Source organism: Balaenoptera ricei, chromosome 4 (assembly GCF_028023285.1).
Source record: "Balaenoptera ricei isolate mBalRic1 chromosome 4, mBalRic1.hap2, whole genome shotgun sequence".
NCBI classification, from domain to species: Eukaryota; Metazoa; Chordata; class Mammalia; order Artiodactyla; family Balaenopteridae; genus Balaenoptera; species Balaenoptera ricei.
The window spans coordinates 93909182-93924586 of NC_082642.1; the positions used below are offsets into that span (position 1 = coordinate 93909182).

Here is a 15405-nt window from a genome sequence, read left to right on the forward strand (position 1 = left end):
CCCCAGTGAGCAGGTGACCCCTTCAGGGCTCCATTTCTGTAAATGTCCCAGGCTGTCTAACAAGACCTTCAGCCTTATCTAGATTCAAAACCAAGTCTTTTGACTCCAAGTGTGTTGCCTTTACTAAACCATGAGGCCTCTATAGGTTTATTTTAAATTTTACTTTAAAAACACAGTAACTATAAAAGATATTCAACTACCAATAACGAAGGGAGGATTATTTGCTTACTTCTAAATTTCTCTCTGGTGATCACAGAGAGGAAAGAATTCAGTTATTTTCCTAAGAGCAAGATAAGTGGATACAATTCAGCAGAAGAGATTTATGTTGCAGAGCACAGGGGGCGTACATAAATACAGGGTCATCTTTGAATACCACAGGAGAAAGCAAGCCAAAAGACTTGGTTTTGAATCTATGCTTCTCACTGCCCTGGGAAATGCCTTCTGACACTAATTCTCTTGACATTCTAGGAAGAGAATCCCTGTACAAGACAAGTAGAATGTGAAGTCTCTTTATGTGAAGCCCCACAGATCAGAAGAGACCCAAGATTCAAGAGAACAGAGAGGCCTGGGTCTCCTTGGCATCCAAACCTCATGGCTGTCATCCCATTGGTTGTTTTGTTTTCTTCATCCTTTACCTACAACAGAGGGAAGTAAAAATCAGTTACAGCTGACAAGAGGGAACTGATAATCAGAAACTTTGATCATCAGTCATATCCTTGGTAAGATATTGATGAGCCCAGTCATCATACTCTAAGATAATTTGGAAACTAGGCCATTCCTCAACTTACCATCATGCTAGAAATACTTCTCCCATCTTCTCGAATGATCAGAGTGTACCATTTTTTCTCCTCCACAGAATGCTCAGTGTAGACAGACAAATTGTGATATTTCAGTTGGAAGTGGAAATTCTGGCTTTTTGTCTTCAGGTGGAGTCTGGAATAGTGTGGCATTTTCTATAGAATGAAGAGCCTGTCACACTCACCTTCTACCCCATCTTGGACATCACAATCTCATAGTAACCCAGGGCAGGTGACCTCATTAGATACTTTCAACATTACCCTTTAACCTAGTAATTCCATTTCTAGAAATATACCATAGGAGTAATTAGAGGCTTGAATAAAGGTTTATGAGTAAGGATGTTCATTATAGAATTATGTATAATAACAAAAAAAATTAAATACCTATAAGGAAATATTTTACTAAACCATGTTATAGCCACAGAATAGAATATTATGTATCCATTAAAATCACATTCTCAAAGTTTACCTAAGGGCATGGGAAAATGCTTATGATGCAGTTAATGTTAAGAAAAAAATCAAGGTCAATACAACATATAGTGTTTCAACACTTTTTAAAAATTTGTTTATTCATTTATACAAAAATGCTAACTATTATTATCTCCATGTGATGGATTTATAGGTGGTTTTTATATCTTTTGACATACTCCCCTATTTTCTACAATAAACGTATATTACTTTTATTATTTAAAAAATATTTTTAAATGAATATTTCAGAATATGTATAATATAGTAGTGAAAATATGCAAGCCAAACTCTTCCACAGGGTGTGTGTTACAAGGCAGTTTGAAATAATAAGACAAATTACAACCTATTGAGAGCTTACAATGTCCCAGACATTATGCTAAGCACTTTACATATAATATTTATCCTTACAACAGCTTATGACATAAAAATTATTGCCATTTTACAGATGCTAAAACTGAGGCTTAGAGATCAAATAACCTGTTCAGGGTCTTATAGCTAGGGAGTGGCAGAACCAGGAATTGGACTGGGGCAGTTTGACTCCCCAAGTGCACGCTCTTCACCACTGTATTATGCTGCTGCCTTGGCGCATAATCTGAATGTATTTCTGATTCATTCAAGTCCATACGTCACCTGAAAGGATTTGATGGACTCTGCCAACAGAGAGTTGTTTTCATCTCCCAGCACTGTAACCTCCACCTCATTATCTGCCAGATTCAAGACTTGTAGGAAAATCTCTTGGGAATCTGGTTGGGGTGGGGCCATTTCCTTAGGACAGAGAACACATGTTAGAATTACCAACAAATAACCCTTCAGATACCATGAGAACACATACCTCAGTCCTTTCTCGACAGCCTAGCTCATCTAGTCAGGAGGACACAGTTTTCTACCTCTAAAGAGCATTTGGCTTAGAAAACTCTGAAGGCAGTTTGGAGGGGGAAATACCAGCTCAATATAGCAAGCACTGATGCCAGGTAACAAACTCCATGCTTTTTGACTCAGCCGTGGCCTCATACATCATTCCCTAATAGTGGCTATTCAATCTGCCAAAAGTTATTTGTTTGAGTGTCTGGTAAGCTATCTAAGAGATGGTTATATATCTTGGATACCGGTGTTTAGAAATTCCTTGACAATATACTCTGAATCACTCAGGTGGGAGGTGGGCTTCATTTTGCACTGCTGCTCTACCCCTGTATCTACTCATTTACCACAAACACTTATTATGCACCTTCTTTAAAACAGGTACTGTGCTTAGGGCCCAGGGAATCAAGATTGAACAAGTCAGAAAAGTGAACAAAATAGGTATGGTCCTGCCCTCATGGCTTAAGATTTATTGTACTCACATTAATTTTTATCTCTACAGTAGCAGCAACTGCAAAGGCCAGGCATGCTAGGATCATACCAACAGCCATTTTCCTAAGTGATCTATAGGGGAAAGAAAGAGACAATTATAGCTAAACTCTAGACTCTAAAGAATAAAATCTAAACCCCCTAAGCTTAGCTAATTTGGTCCCAATTACTTTTCAAAGTATTGCCTCCCCTTCAAACAACCTTCTTTCTACTTTTACCTGAGTCATACTGAATTGTCCTCTGTAATGCACCAAATTTTTCCCTCTATCTTTGCTTATGATTTTTTTAATCCATTATGTCATAATAACAAAAATAATAGTAATATAGCCAGATTTACTGAACATTTACCATATACTAGTCACTATATATTATTACCTCCTTTTCCTCTTCTTCAGAAGTCTTTCTTGACCCTGGCCTCTCTCTTCCATCTCTCTTCCATCTCTGCATTTCCCTGGCACTTTGCTTTCCTTCTTAGGGCACTTAACATATTTCACCTTGTTGCAATAATTAACCTTGCATATTTTCTAGCTTCCTTACTAAAGAGTAAACACCTTAAGAGCAAGATTTGTGCTTTTACATTTGCATAGCACTTGGTGCTGAACTCAATAAACTGCTCAATGAATGAGTAAATGACAAAAGGTCATTTGAATATGGTAAGTGGTTATCAAAAGGAAATTGCTATTAAATCAGAAATTAGAGAAGACTTAACACCCTCCTCTGTCAAACTTTACAAAGAATAACACTTCTATTTAGAAGGGGGGGAAAGCAGTAATTAGGGACAATTCTATCCCCACTCTTATGAGGTCCCCCATTTGTTTCATAGGGACAGTAGAAGATTTAAAGGGATTAGTTATCCTCAAAGGCTTTGGACTTCTTTGAAGAGGCAACTTTCAAGAACAAAGCAACAAGTTGGTTTAGGAGCCTAATCTCACATACTTTTGACTTTCCATGAAGTATAGTCCTAACTCTTCAACATCACATATGTAAGTCTGTAGTAATGGCTTGGACTCTCTATCATAAGAATTAATTAGATCTAATTCCCGTCCTCCAGTATTAACAGGCGTTTAATCTAACATGGATAAACAGAAGCAGAAAAATGATAAATCAAAACAAATCATCACTAAGTAGAAAAGATATTGACTCTTTATCAAACTGGGCAAATGTTGAGTCAGTTTGGAGTAACATAGGCATAGTGAGCACTTACGTGAAGTTAATGCCACACTTGGAGACCAGACGATAAATGACAAGGTCAAACAATGGGATGAAGATAAGAACCAAAAAGGGATTTAGTACCTGTAACACCATGGTAAAAAGGATTAGTTACAAGTGTTCTTCTATCATGAGTGTGAGCATGTGCTCTCATTTGCATGTGTGCACTCTCTCTCACATCCAAACACACTTTCATCATACTATGTACAGAATGATTCCACATCTTTCAGTCTCTTTACACCCAAGACTCTATTTCCCCTGCATAGCACATTAGCTTCCAAATATCCCAAGGAACCAGTTTCACTCTGAACCTGTTTTTCTGTCAATCAACTGGGAGCTTTCCCCTCCCATTTTCACTTATCTTCTTCAGCACCACAGCCAAGGGAAAAATGTCAAGGCCAGGAGAAAGGAATGAGAGAAGGAAGAATTGGGGATTGTTGAACAAGAGTTTTAAAAAATACCTGGGAGTCACCAATAAACAGAGATTCTGATTTTGTTGCTCACACAACAAAGCCTTATACTTTCTTTGACAATATTTCCATGATACTTGACATGGAAAAAAATCCAGTGCTTATACTTGCCCTGTGAGCTCAAAACTCAGTCTCCCTTGAGTTGATCAGGAGCTACTTACTTAACAGAGGATGTGAAAGAGAAGTGTGGGGCTTAAAGAGAATATTTTCATCCCTATGTTTAGCTCTCCTCAGCATACAAGGAAAAAAACATCAAATTATGGTTGGTAATCCTACTACTACAGGCAATGGTGTAGATGAGGAAAGAAATAAGTACCCGGCACTATAGAGAAGTCTCCTACCTGCATCTGGTCAGGCTGAAGCACAAAAAAACCCTGAAACATGATAACAAATGACATTAAGATGGTGGCCTAAAGACAAAAAAAAAGCCTAGATCAACCATCTTGCTAATTAGCAGGTGAGAAGCGGTAAGGTAAAATCCATCAGGTCTTTGGTTCAGGATCACTATTATCCTTGTAAGAGTACGTGGGGAAAGAGACTGGGAATGGCTTTAGGCTACGTCTCCTGAAGGCAGATGGGCTTAAGGGAGAATCTTATTTTCTGTGCATTATACTTTCTTTAACTTGAAAGAGAATAGAGTCAGTGTGTTTTTTATTCATCTCAGTAACTGCAGTCGTAGGTGGTAATAATACGAAGGACAAGACATCATGGTTAGGGTGAAGACTCCCACTGACACACAGTGTTTCTGAAGTTGTTCTCCAGGAGGTCAAAAAGAGGACAAACATGGTAAATCCTGGACAGCCAGGGGAAGGAAAAAAGTGAAATTATATTAAGCAGGCTCCAAACAGACTGGCATCATAAAACCCTGGCATCATTCTACCCTGCCCTCTTCACAACTGAGACAATAGAAGAACAATACAATAATCTAGGAAGTGGGAACAAATGAGAGAAGACTTTTTGCCAATGAATGGAAATTGGAAAAAGAGGAAATAATGTTTACAATTTTCCCGTTATTTCTGTATCCATGTACAAAATATCCCACCTCTGGGTCCTCTGCTGTTAGCCCTGCCTAAGAGATGGTGCCAATTGTGTTGTAGCAGCAATCAAACCCGCTGTGCCCTGGCCAGGCTTAGATGGAAGAAAACATCCACTCCCCTAGGCTCTATCACTTCATTTGCTACCCTCTCAATGCTTCTTTGTATACATTTAAACCTTTCCATCCTTACATTTCTGATTTCTAAAGATAAGATTCTGTTTTTTCTTTCTAGATTTGCTTTCTTTACTTTGCCTACTCAGGATCTTCATGCTAAAGACACATCTCTTATGATCTTATGTCACTTTTCAGGCAAAAACACAAAGAAATTTCTCCTTAATATGGATTATAAAGAAAATGATAGACTTCTCTGGAAAAATCTCTTCTACTCACCAAATTCCCATTCATCCTGGTGGCTTGCAAGGTCCATCGTGAGCCCTAGGGCAAACAGATGCTATTAAAAGAAATCCCTTTCTCTGAGAGGGAAGGGGCTGGAAGAAGGGGTAGCTTTCAAAAGAACTATTCTTTTTTTTTTTTTAACATCTTTATTGGAGTATAATTGTTTTACAATGGTGTGTTAGTTTCTGCTGTATAACAAAGTGAATCAGCTATACGTATACATATATTCCCATATCCCCTCCCTCCTGTGTCTCCATTCTTACCTGCTGATCCAAAAGAGCCCAGAACATGGGCAACGGGATATAAAGAAATAGTACCCTGGTCAGTGCCTTCACATCCATAATGAGGTGCCTCTGCAAGAAGGGGTGAGAAGGAACAGGCTGAATTGCCAGATAGGGTTTTCTTGCTTAGAGTAGAAGTGGCCCAGAACAGTAAGAGAAGAGGTCAAATACAGCAGGAGGGAATCAGTTTGGACATTAGGAAAGACTACATGGAGGCATCAGATGTTTCTACAGTTCCAACTTACTGGGTATTTCTCAGCTGCCCAGTCCAGCCAGTGCTCTCGCTTTGGAATGTCCGCAGAACGGTTCTTGAAACGGTTGGAAATGGCAAACTAGGGCAGAGCGTAGATATCAGAGGAGATACCAAAAAAACCATCCCCTGCTTTTTCCAATTCATTATCTCTTCCCTCAAACACACATAACTCTTAAGTGACTTACTCCAACCTTTTGATTTCATCAGGCATTGAATTTCAGAATATTTCAAATCTAATTTTACCTATCCTTATTTTCTGTTGGCAACATATATAACTACATTTCAGAAGACTTTTGCCCATTTTTAAAAACGATTACATTATTTTTAACTTAATGGTTAAGTAGAGGCACAGAGGGAAGACCGATTAATCTCAGTTTGCCAAAAGGCACAGAAGTAGAGCAGAGGTCATTGAGAAAAGCCATGTTTGAAGGCCTATATGCTCAGCACAGCATCTCTTTCCCTTTGATTGAAAAAGGCAGGCAAATAATTCATGGACTTACCCAGATACATTTGACAACTTGAGTCACTATGTTTCCTTCAGGAGGTGGTTTTCTGTATATTTTGCTTCCCATTGCAAACACAACTGCAGTTGATAGACAAACAAGGTTCTTAGCTTCTCATTTAGCACATTCAGTATGTAAACACTAAGGACAGAATGCTGACATATAGGAGCAACTGGCACATCTCATAAAGGGAGGGAACTGACTGACGCTACCTGACTTTGGAGTTATAAAAACTATGGGAGCCAAAATGGTCAGTGTTGAGACTTTCCTGTTATCACAGAAATGAAAGTCACCTTTGAATTCTCACTCTTCTTTCCTCATCTCTACATCTGACATATTACCAACTTTCACTGACCCTCTGTCTTCAGTGCATTTCCTGCCTGCCCCCTCTTTTGCATCACCACTGCTGCGACTCTTGTGTAGGACCTCACAACTTCTACCCTGTATTAACAAAACGGCCACCAACTAGTTTCTCAGTCCTGTTCTCTTCTTCTTTTATCTGATGCCAAATTAAAATATTTTTTCCTGGACCTACCTAACAAGCCCAAACTCCTGGCATGGAAGGCCTTCCCAAATTCATTATTATCCTGGTGGTTATTATTATCATTAATGATCTCTTGAAGATTTATTATTATATGTGAAGTGTTAGGCATTTTACATACAGTACTGATTTAACCTGACAAAATATGTAATACTCTATTTTACACATGAAGAAATCAAGGATTAAAGAAATTAAGCAATTTGTACAAGAAAGTGCCAGAAACTGCATTTTTGACCTGAGGCCTGACTCAAGAATCTATACTCTTAACCACCATAAAGCACCTCATTCATTCATTCTTGCATTACACACTGTGCTAGATACTACTGGTAATAAAGATAAAAAAGAGGTGGCCCCTGTCTGCAATGGAGCTCCCCTCAACCTACCACTTCCCATTTTACCTTTCATTATTCTCCATTTGGCACCTTATCCTCTAACCACTATTTATCATTTCTATGAAAAATTCTTTTCTGTTCTATTTCTGTTCTTGAGCTCATTCTCTTTCCCTCAACGCCTATCTTTATCCTTTAGCAACATCTCCACAGTTATCTATAGGTGAATTTAATTTTCTTATTTTCTCCTTTATTTTCCAAATTACCAGCAATGAGATATTACTTTTACAATTATAAAAAAGTAAATTTTTTTCAAGTTTATTAAATTTAACTAAAATCCGTGGGAAACCTCCATCTTGGTACCCTCCCAGACGTACTTTCCTCCTGAATGGACTTCCCAGCTCCAGCAAGATGCCCCTCTAGTAGATCTCCTACCCAAGATGCTTTTCTCAGTGACCAGTAGCAATTTCCAATATCCTTACATCCAGAATGCCTGAATCACCTTACTTTTCTCTATCTTAACTTTCTAATTTCTCCATTCCTCTCAGTCAGATTCACTCTACCACTTTTTCTTTATTTATCCTCTCAGTTTCCACAAAGCTTCTCCAAATAGCACCATTTACCTACCACAGCCTTCTTATTGTTGATAGAAAAAATAGTTCAGAGAAAGAATGCTATTCCTGGGAGACCAGTGGGCAGATAAAGAGGTATCTAGATAAGTGGAAGATTTTGGACAGGAAATAGACTGCTCTTGAAACTAAGAATGATCCCAGAAAGAGGCTGAAATTCTCAGGAATTCTGGTCTAAAAAGTGACAGTGAAGTGATAAAAGGAAGACCTTGACAAGTTCACACTTAAATTTCAAGGCCACTTAACTAAAGAAGATGAGTAGGGACCTTGAGTTTCTCTACCATCTCCTCCCACTAGTAGACGTTGCCTCTTACTTCACAAAGAAGATAGAAGGCTTCAAATGAAAACTCCCTCAACTTCTTGCCACCAAATCTATTAACTTCTGTATCCACACCCATCCTCTCCTTTCTCCATTTAGGTGAGGGTGATTGATGTTCCTCCTCCTGTATAAAGGCAATTGTGCCATGTGTACTTTCGTACTGATTATACTGTCTTATATTACATCTTCAACATGTTTCTTTACTAGAGTCTTCCTAATGACATTCAAGCATGCTCAATATCCTCTCTTGACTCCATGTCGCCTTTTAGCTATAAATACTGTCTTCCCTTTCGTCCCTCTTATTCACTTCCCAATCTACTCTAATTAGTCTCGAATCTCCACCAATCTACCATAGCTGATATCATCAAATCAATGACCCTCTTGTTGCTATATTTAATGGACATTTTCCACCCTTATCTTGCCTTCCCAGTCAGTAACATTTGTTACTCTGAATGAGTCCCTTCTTGAAATCCTCTTGGTAGCCAAGATAGAACAACTATCACTTTGGCCATTCCTTCTTAGTCTCATCTGTGGGTTTTCCCTCTTTGCCTGTCTTTTTTTGTTGTTAACTGTTGAACCCTTTACCTAATTCAAATACAAAATTTGACCCTTAACACATTTTCATTGTAAAGGAAATACAAGAACTTACAAGTAAATGCTGGCTTGTATAAATGTATGCTCAACACTGAATAATCTCATTTAATAATATAAATACATAACAAAGAATTGACAATCTATATATTGGAGAAAATAATCATTATTAAGTTTTCATTATATTAAGACTCATTCCCATACAAATTTGAAACATTATTCTAAAGGTTTATGCCATAGAGATTGCCCCTTAGAGATTTGATTCTGGCATTAATGAAATCACACTGGTTCTCAAAATACGATGTTCTGTTTTCTGCCTCTCCATTTGCACTGTTTTTTTCCTACCTGGAGAGCCCTTCCCCAACTTTTCTTTTGTGAATCTTTATTTGAATAACTTCAGTGCAACCTAGTTACTCATGCCTTTGCTGCACTTCCTTGTAGATATCTTTATTTCTGCACTTATCACAGTGAACAGAACTTCATTGTTCACTTATCTGTATCTTCACCAGGAAAATAAAATTCCTTGCAAATAGGTACCATAACTTGTTTATCTCTAATTCCTGGTGCTTAGATCATTTGACTGTCTTCTTTTTTTTTTTTTTAACATCTTTATTGGAGTATAATTGCTTTACAATGGTGTGTTAGTTTCTGCTGTATAACAAAGTGAATCAGTTATACATATACATATGTTACCATATCTCTTCCCTCTTGCATCTCCCTCCCTCCCACCCTCCCTATCCCACCCCTCTAGGTGGTCACAAAGCACAGAGCAGATCTCCCTGTGCTATGCGGTTGCTTCCCACTAGCTATCTATTTTACGTTTGGTAGTGTATATATGCATTTGACTGTCTTTTAAATACCTGTGTTCCTCACGGTTCTATCCTTGCTGTCTTTTTACCCTACTCTTATTATCTCTTAGTTATTCCATCTATTTTCATGAATTAATTGCTATCCATATATTAATAGCTCCAGATCTTTATAGCTGAAACATTTCTTCTGAACTTTAAACCTGTATTTCCAAATAAATGTTTGATACTCCCAATTAAATGTTTCAAGGACATCTAAAATGTAATGTATCCAAAACTAAATTCATTAGTATTGCCCCAAACCTATTCTTCCTTATTATCAGTTAATGACCCTACTATCCACCATTTGCTCAAGCCAGAACCCTACATTCAATCTTGGCTTATCTTCTCCCTTATTTTCACACATCTAATCATATCAAGTTTGTCAATTCTGTCAGGGCCAAGGAGGGTGAGCTAAGTGAGGCACTCACCTTGAGCACAAAATTTAAGGGAGTACCAAAATTCAGTAATCAAGACAAAGGGTATCCTTGTCTCACCCTTAACCCATTCTTTCTCCACATTACAGTCAGAAATACCACTGAAAAATAAAAATCTAACAATCATTCCTCTATTCAAAATCCTTTTGAAGCTCCCTACTAGTCTCCTGATAAAGTTCTAATTCCTTAGTAGGTTAAAAGGCCCTTTATTATCTAGTTTCTGTCAATTTCTCCTCTCTATCTTTCCATTTATGCTCCAGGCAATTTGAATTCCTTTAAGGCCTTCAAATATGTCATACTATTTCTCATCTCCTTGTCTTACAGATACCGTGTCCTATTTCTGTTTCACTTTCAATCTTTTCTTTGATTAATCTTTGAATTAATTGCTGCTAATCCTTTAGGTCTTACCTTACACATCACTTCTTTCCTGACCCTCGAAGTCTTAGTCAGATATCCCTCCTATGTGTTCCTATAGCTTTCTCTGTATTTCACCAGCTGTGACAGTGATCATACTATATTGAAATTTCCTGTTTTCTTATCTGTCTCCCTCCTCCTGCTGGACCAAATAAATTCTTTGAAAGCATGAATTCTGTAGCTGTCTAATTCACCACTGTGACCCCAATACCTAGCACAGAATCTGACACATAAACGGCTCATTAAGTCAATGTCTATCAAATTAATGAGTGAAAAAAAATCAAATGAATAAATTAAATTATAGTGAAAAGTCAGAGAACTGACTTATTTATTAGTACCCAGAAAATTGAAGCAGCTGACTAATGATGACAGCTAATACTTATTTAACATTTCATAATTTATTAAACATTTCCATTACAGCATCTCTTTTGATCGTCATAATTACTCTGATATGTAAATAATATTATTGTTCAATGATCCAGAGAAAAAGACATAGTACTAATCAGAGGAAAACCAGGAAAATATTTGACTTCAAAGGGAGAAGGTCACAGGGAGATCAGCTCTGTGCTTTGTGACCACCTAGAGGGGTGGGATAGGGAGGGTGGGAGGGAGGGAGACGCAAGAGGGAAGAGATATGGGAACATATGTATATGTATAACTGATTCACTTTGTTATAAAGCAGAAACTAACACACCATTGTAAAGCAATTATACTCCAATAAAGATGTTAAAAAAAAAAAAAAGGGAGAAGGAAGCAAAGAATGTATTATCACAGGGCTCCAGGAATTACGCATACATTTCCTTGGAATTGGAATTGCAATCTGATATAATAATATTAGCCCCCCCCCCAACCCCCGGTAGAAAATAATCAGATGGAACATTGAGTCTCTGGGCTCTTTATCCTCTATTGAGCTCTTTATGTGTTTGGACTGGATATCTTCCAGGGGGGCGGTGTCACCCAAAGGCTCAGTGTGAGAACAGGTTTCCAGGTCAATGATTAGAAACAATCATGTCCAAGTTTCCCTTTAGGCTGTGTAAATTAAGCAACACACACATCCCTGTTCCACTTCCATTCCTGGGTTCCCTGTGGTAAAGAGAATGCCACTTGATCTAAGTTGCATCAGTCTCCCCCTACTTATCCAACACCTCTTATTCTCTTTGCTTAAGAGCAAACTTCTTGGGAGCATTGCAGAGCAGGGCAGAAACGGCTAAACCTAGAAGCTACTTTAAAAGGCCCAACGAATTTTAAAAGTCTTCCAATTACCAGATAAATAACCATCAGATGAAATAAGCTAGTTCAAAAGGAAGGATTAATTATTTTCCTTGCTTCATTATATACTGTAGTGTAGATCAGTACATCTCAACCTTGACTACACATCAGAATCACCTAAATACTTAAAAAGTTACAGATGCCAAGGCCCTATCCCACAGAGATCCTGATTTAATTAGTCCTACATAGGGTCCAGGGATCAGTCTTTTTTAAAGCTCTCTAGGAAACTTCTTATTAGTTATGTAACCTTGGGCACTTTTTTTGAGGTTTCTGACTTTATTCAGTTAATTTATCGCCAATGTCTAGGGAAAACCCCTACAATAACACTTACCTAATAGGTTAGTGTGAGGACTGAATGAAATAGTTTGTGTAAAGTGCTTACATCATGCTTTACATGTGGAAGGCATCAGTGGCTATTAGTTTCCTTTGCTCCACTGCACTTACCAAGAGCTATCACCATAAGCAATCCTGGAACTCCAAAAGCCAATGCATAGCAGTCTTTCCCAAAACATTGCACATCTCCTACAGGAAAACAAAACAAAACAAAACAAATTAATCCTGAATCTTAAGTCTTTGATGTTCTATTCTGTAAGCTCAGGTTTTTGAGGTCATAGACATAGCCATCCTTTTTCTTCCCATCACCTAATCCACAATCCTTCTTTTGGGCCAGACAAAGCAAGATTAAAAGAAATTTTCTCAGATTTTCAAACCCTTATAAAAGAAGAAGATGGACAGGAGGAAGCCTTGAACAGATTTCTGGCTGGCCAGAGTAAAGCTTATACAGAGTCCCTCAGAAAAGATCCCAACCTCTCAGCATGGGTGTGACAAATGTAGAAATCAAGCTCCCTGCATTGATGGAGAGGTAGAAGACTGAGAAGTATCTAGTCCGTTCCTCTGCCTGAAAAAATAAAAAAAGGACAAATCATCAGTGCAATGTGCCTCCTAGCTCCACCCCCCACCTCATGTTCAGACTAAGCGAGAGGTACATACACAGAGACAGATTCAGGCACTGCCTCCATGGTATGTGAATATCATATTAGATATTTTAACACATATCTCGCTGACGCCAAACATTTCCCTATCTTTCAAACCCTAGTACAAGCATCTTTAACATTGTTTTACCCCTTTATCTTCGCAAAAATGATCATCTTGTACACTATGCCTATGTACTGTGTCCTATACATATCTATTCTAATATTAGTTTCTTTGCATTAAATGTCTGTTTCTTTCTGTAGGTTGAGTTCCTTTAGGGCAGAAATTGTATCTTATTATTATCTGTAATCCCCACTAGCATAGTACCTGTTATACTACAGACTCAGTAAATGTTTATTAACTGAATTTATTAAGTGACTAAATTAAATAATTGATTTTGTGGAATGTGTGGTAGGAATAGGACTAGAACATGGGACAGTGGAGTAAATTATCCTTCAAACAGGATAATTTACCTAATGTTTATGGGAAGTCTGCCAAAGAGTATAAAAGGATGTCTGTGGGCTTGGAAATGGCTGGTGGAAACCTGGAGGTGGGTTTGTACTATTATTGAAATATCTTTGTGGAGCAGCTACAAAATGAAGCAATTTTCAAATACAGTTGCTGATGCTTTATTCATTGTGCACTTCTGTGCTTCATTCTGACACCTCGGATCTTTTCCTGACACATCAGCACAATCCTCATTTTCTATTTATGGTGTGCTTTGCTTCCTCTTCTGGTCCCCATTTAAACTCGTTACACCAATCTACGTGTATAGTTCATTGTGCATAGAATCCCACTTGCCAGAGGTTGGTTATTTCTCCAACGTCAGCAAGCAATTATGATCTATGGACCCTCAGGCAGATAAAGAATATAAAATAACTCAAATGGTCTGAAGGGTTAGAGACACGAAGGAAGACAGGACACAGAGAAAGAACAGAGTGAAAACCCAGAAACATGGTAACTAGCTACAGAAGAGGGAATAACACATGAAGACAGCCAAAAAAGAAAGCTGAGAGGAAAAAAGAGGAAGCTAGAAATGTTGGCTGATCTAAGCATAGACTACTTCCCTTGCCTAGTTGTCACTGCTTCCTTATACAGGCCCATTTTTACCTTTATTCATACTGTTTTCCCCTCCCACTGACAGTGGCAAGTATTTAGGAAAAGAAGGAATGATCATCCAGACAGGTTCATCTGGAGAAACTCATTCTGTTTTATTCCAAATGGTCCTTTTCCCCTTCCATAGAATCTCAAAGCTAGAGATGCTTAAATCATCTCCACACTACTCATCACCTCCCATTCCCGAAGTGATTACCATGTATCTTCTTAAGTACCTCAAGTGAGAGTAAACTACTTCCAACTATTTGAAGTTTTTCTTTCCATCAAGCCAGAAGCCAGCTTCCTATAGCTTTCAGCCATTGATCTTTGGTTTAATTACTGACATCCTTCAAATATCTATAGACAGCTAAAATATTCTCTTTAATTCTTATCTTATCCAGGCTATAAATATCTCCATTTCCCTCAACCTTTCTTCATAAGAGCATCTTTTAGTCCATCTACCACCCTGGTCACTTTCCTTTGAAATGTTGCAGTTTTTCCCTCTACTAATGACCAGTACCCAGCACTGAACACAGCTCCCCAGATATGATCTGACTAGTGGATCACTTCAATCTTGGCAAATGGTTACCTGCCGTTTGATGCCTGCTCTACATTCTTGAAAACACAGAAATTACAGGATTCTTACATGTTTTTCTTCAAACTGGTCTCCACCAAAAGCTGCCACACAGGGTTTGATACCTCCTGTCCCCAAAGCTATTAGACTCAGGCCGACCATTGATAGGACTCTGAAATGGAGAGGTGAGAGTACTAACCATATTGATACTAAACACAACTGTAGAAATGAAATATAGAGCTACAAGAGAAAAAAAATGTGTACAAGGGCAAAGACCTTCTTCACATTTCTACACTGTGGGCATTTTCCATATGCCTTCACTCCTAGGGGAGACTCAGGTACACTTATAATCCTTGAGTTTCTGCCAGCAAGTATATATTACATGGTGAGATTTGTCCCTGATCGTTTCATTTACCCCTTGTGCACAACAGATAGAAGCAGATACTGAAGGAACTCCAAAGTTAAAGCACTGGTTCTCAATCTTGTCTTAGTCAAAGGGACACTTCAATAGAATGACCTTGTGAACCCTTATCCCACATATCCTTAGTAACCACAAAATAAAATGTTAAACTAGTCATAACTAATAGGAGAAGTGTCACTGATTTCTGAGGGGACAACAATAAGGAGGTA

The 15405-nt window shown here is 38.1% G+C and overlaps 2 protein-coding genes across 4 annotated transcripts in view; one reads left to right on the forward strand and one right to left on the reverse strand.

The window, feature by feature from the left end:
• The window catches only part of ILDR1 (immunoglobulin like domain containing receptor 1), a 78369-nt gene extending 77540 nt beyond the window's left edge, over positions 1-829 (forward strand). The window contains exon 7 of one of the 2 annotated variants that reach the window (XM_059921002.1): positions 469-829. In XM_059921002.1, coding sequence (XP_059776985.1) covers positions 469-654 — 186 coding nt within the window. In that variant the 3' untranslated portion in view covers positions 655-829. The remainder of the gene's footprint in view (positions 1-468) is intronic. The other variant, XM_059920999.1, reaches the window with a different exon arrangement.
• The window catches only part of SLC15A2 (solute carrier family 15 member 2), a 37182-nt gene that overhangs the window by 10349 nt on the left and 11428 nt on the right, over positions 1-15405 (reverse strand). For both annotated transcript variants that reach the window (XM_059920998.1, XM_059920997.1), the window contains 13 exons: positions 14848-14947; positions 12942-13032; positions 12579-12656; positions 6758-6840; positions 6250-6336; positions 5987-6076; positions 5718-5762; positions 4633-4665; positions 3817-3905; positions 2606-2687; positions 1896-2030; positions 789-953; positions 589-635 (listed from right to left, as the gene is read on the reverse strand). In XM_059920998.1, coding sequence (XP_059776981.1) covers positions 589-635; positions 789-953; positions 1896-2030; positions 2606-2687; positions 3817-3905; positions 4633-4665; positions 5718-5762; positions 5987-6076; positions 6250-6336; positions 6758-6840; positions 12579-12656; positions 12942-13032; positions 14848-14947 — 1125 coding nt within the window. The remainder of the gene's footprint in view (positions 1-588; positions 636-788; positions 954-1895; positions 2031-2605; positions 2688-3816; positions 3906-4632; positions 4666-5717; positions 5763-5986; positions 6077-6249; positions 6337-6757; positions 6841-12578; positions 12657-12941; positions 13033-14847; positions 14948-15405) is intronic.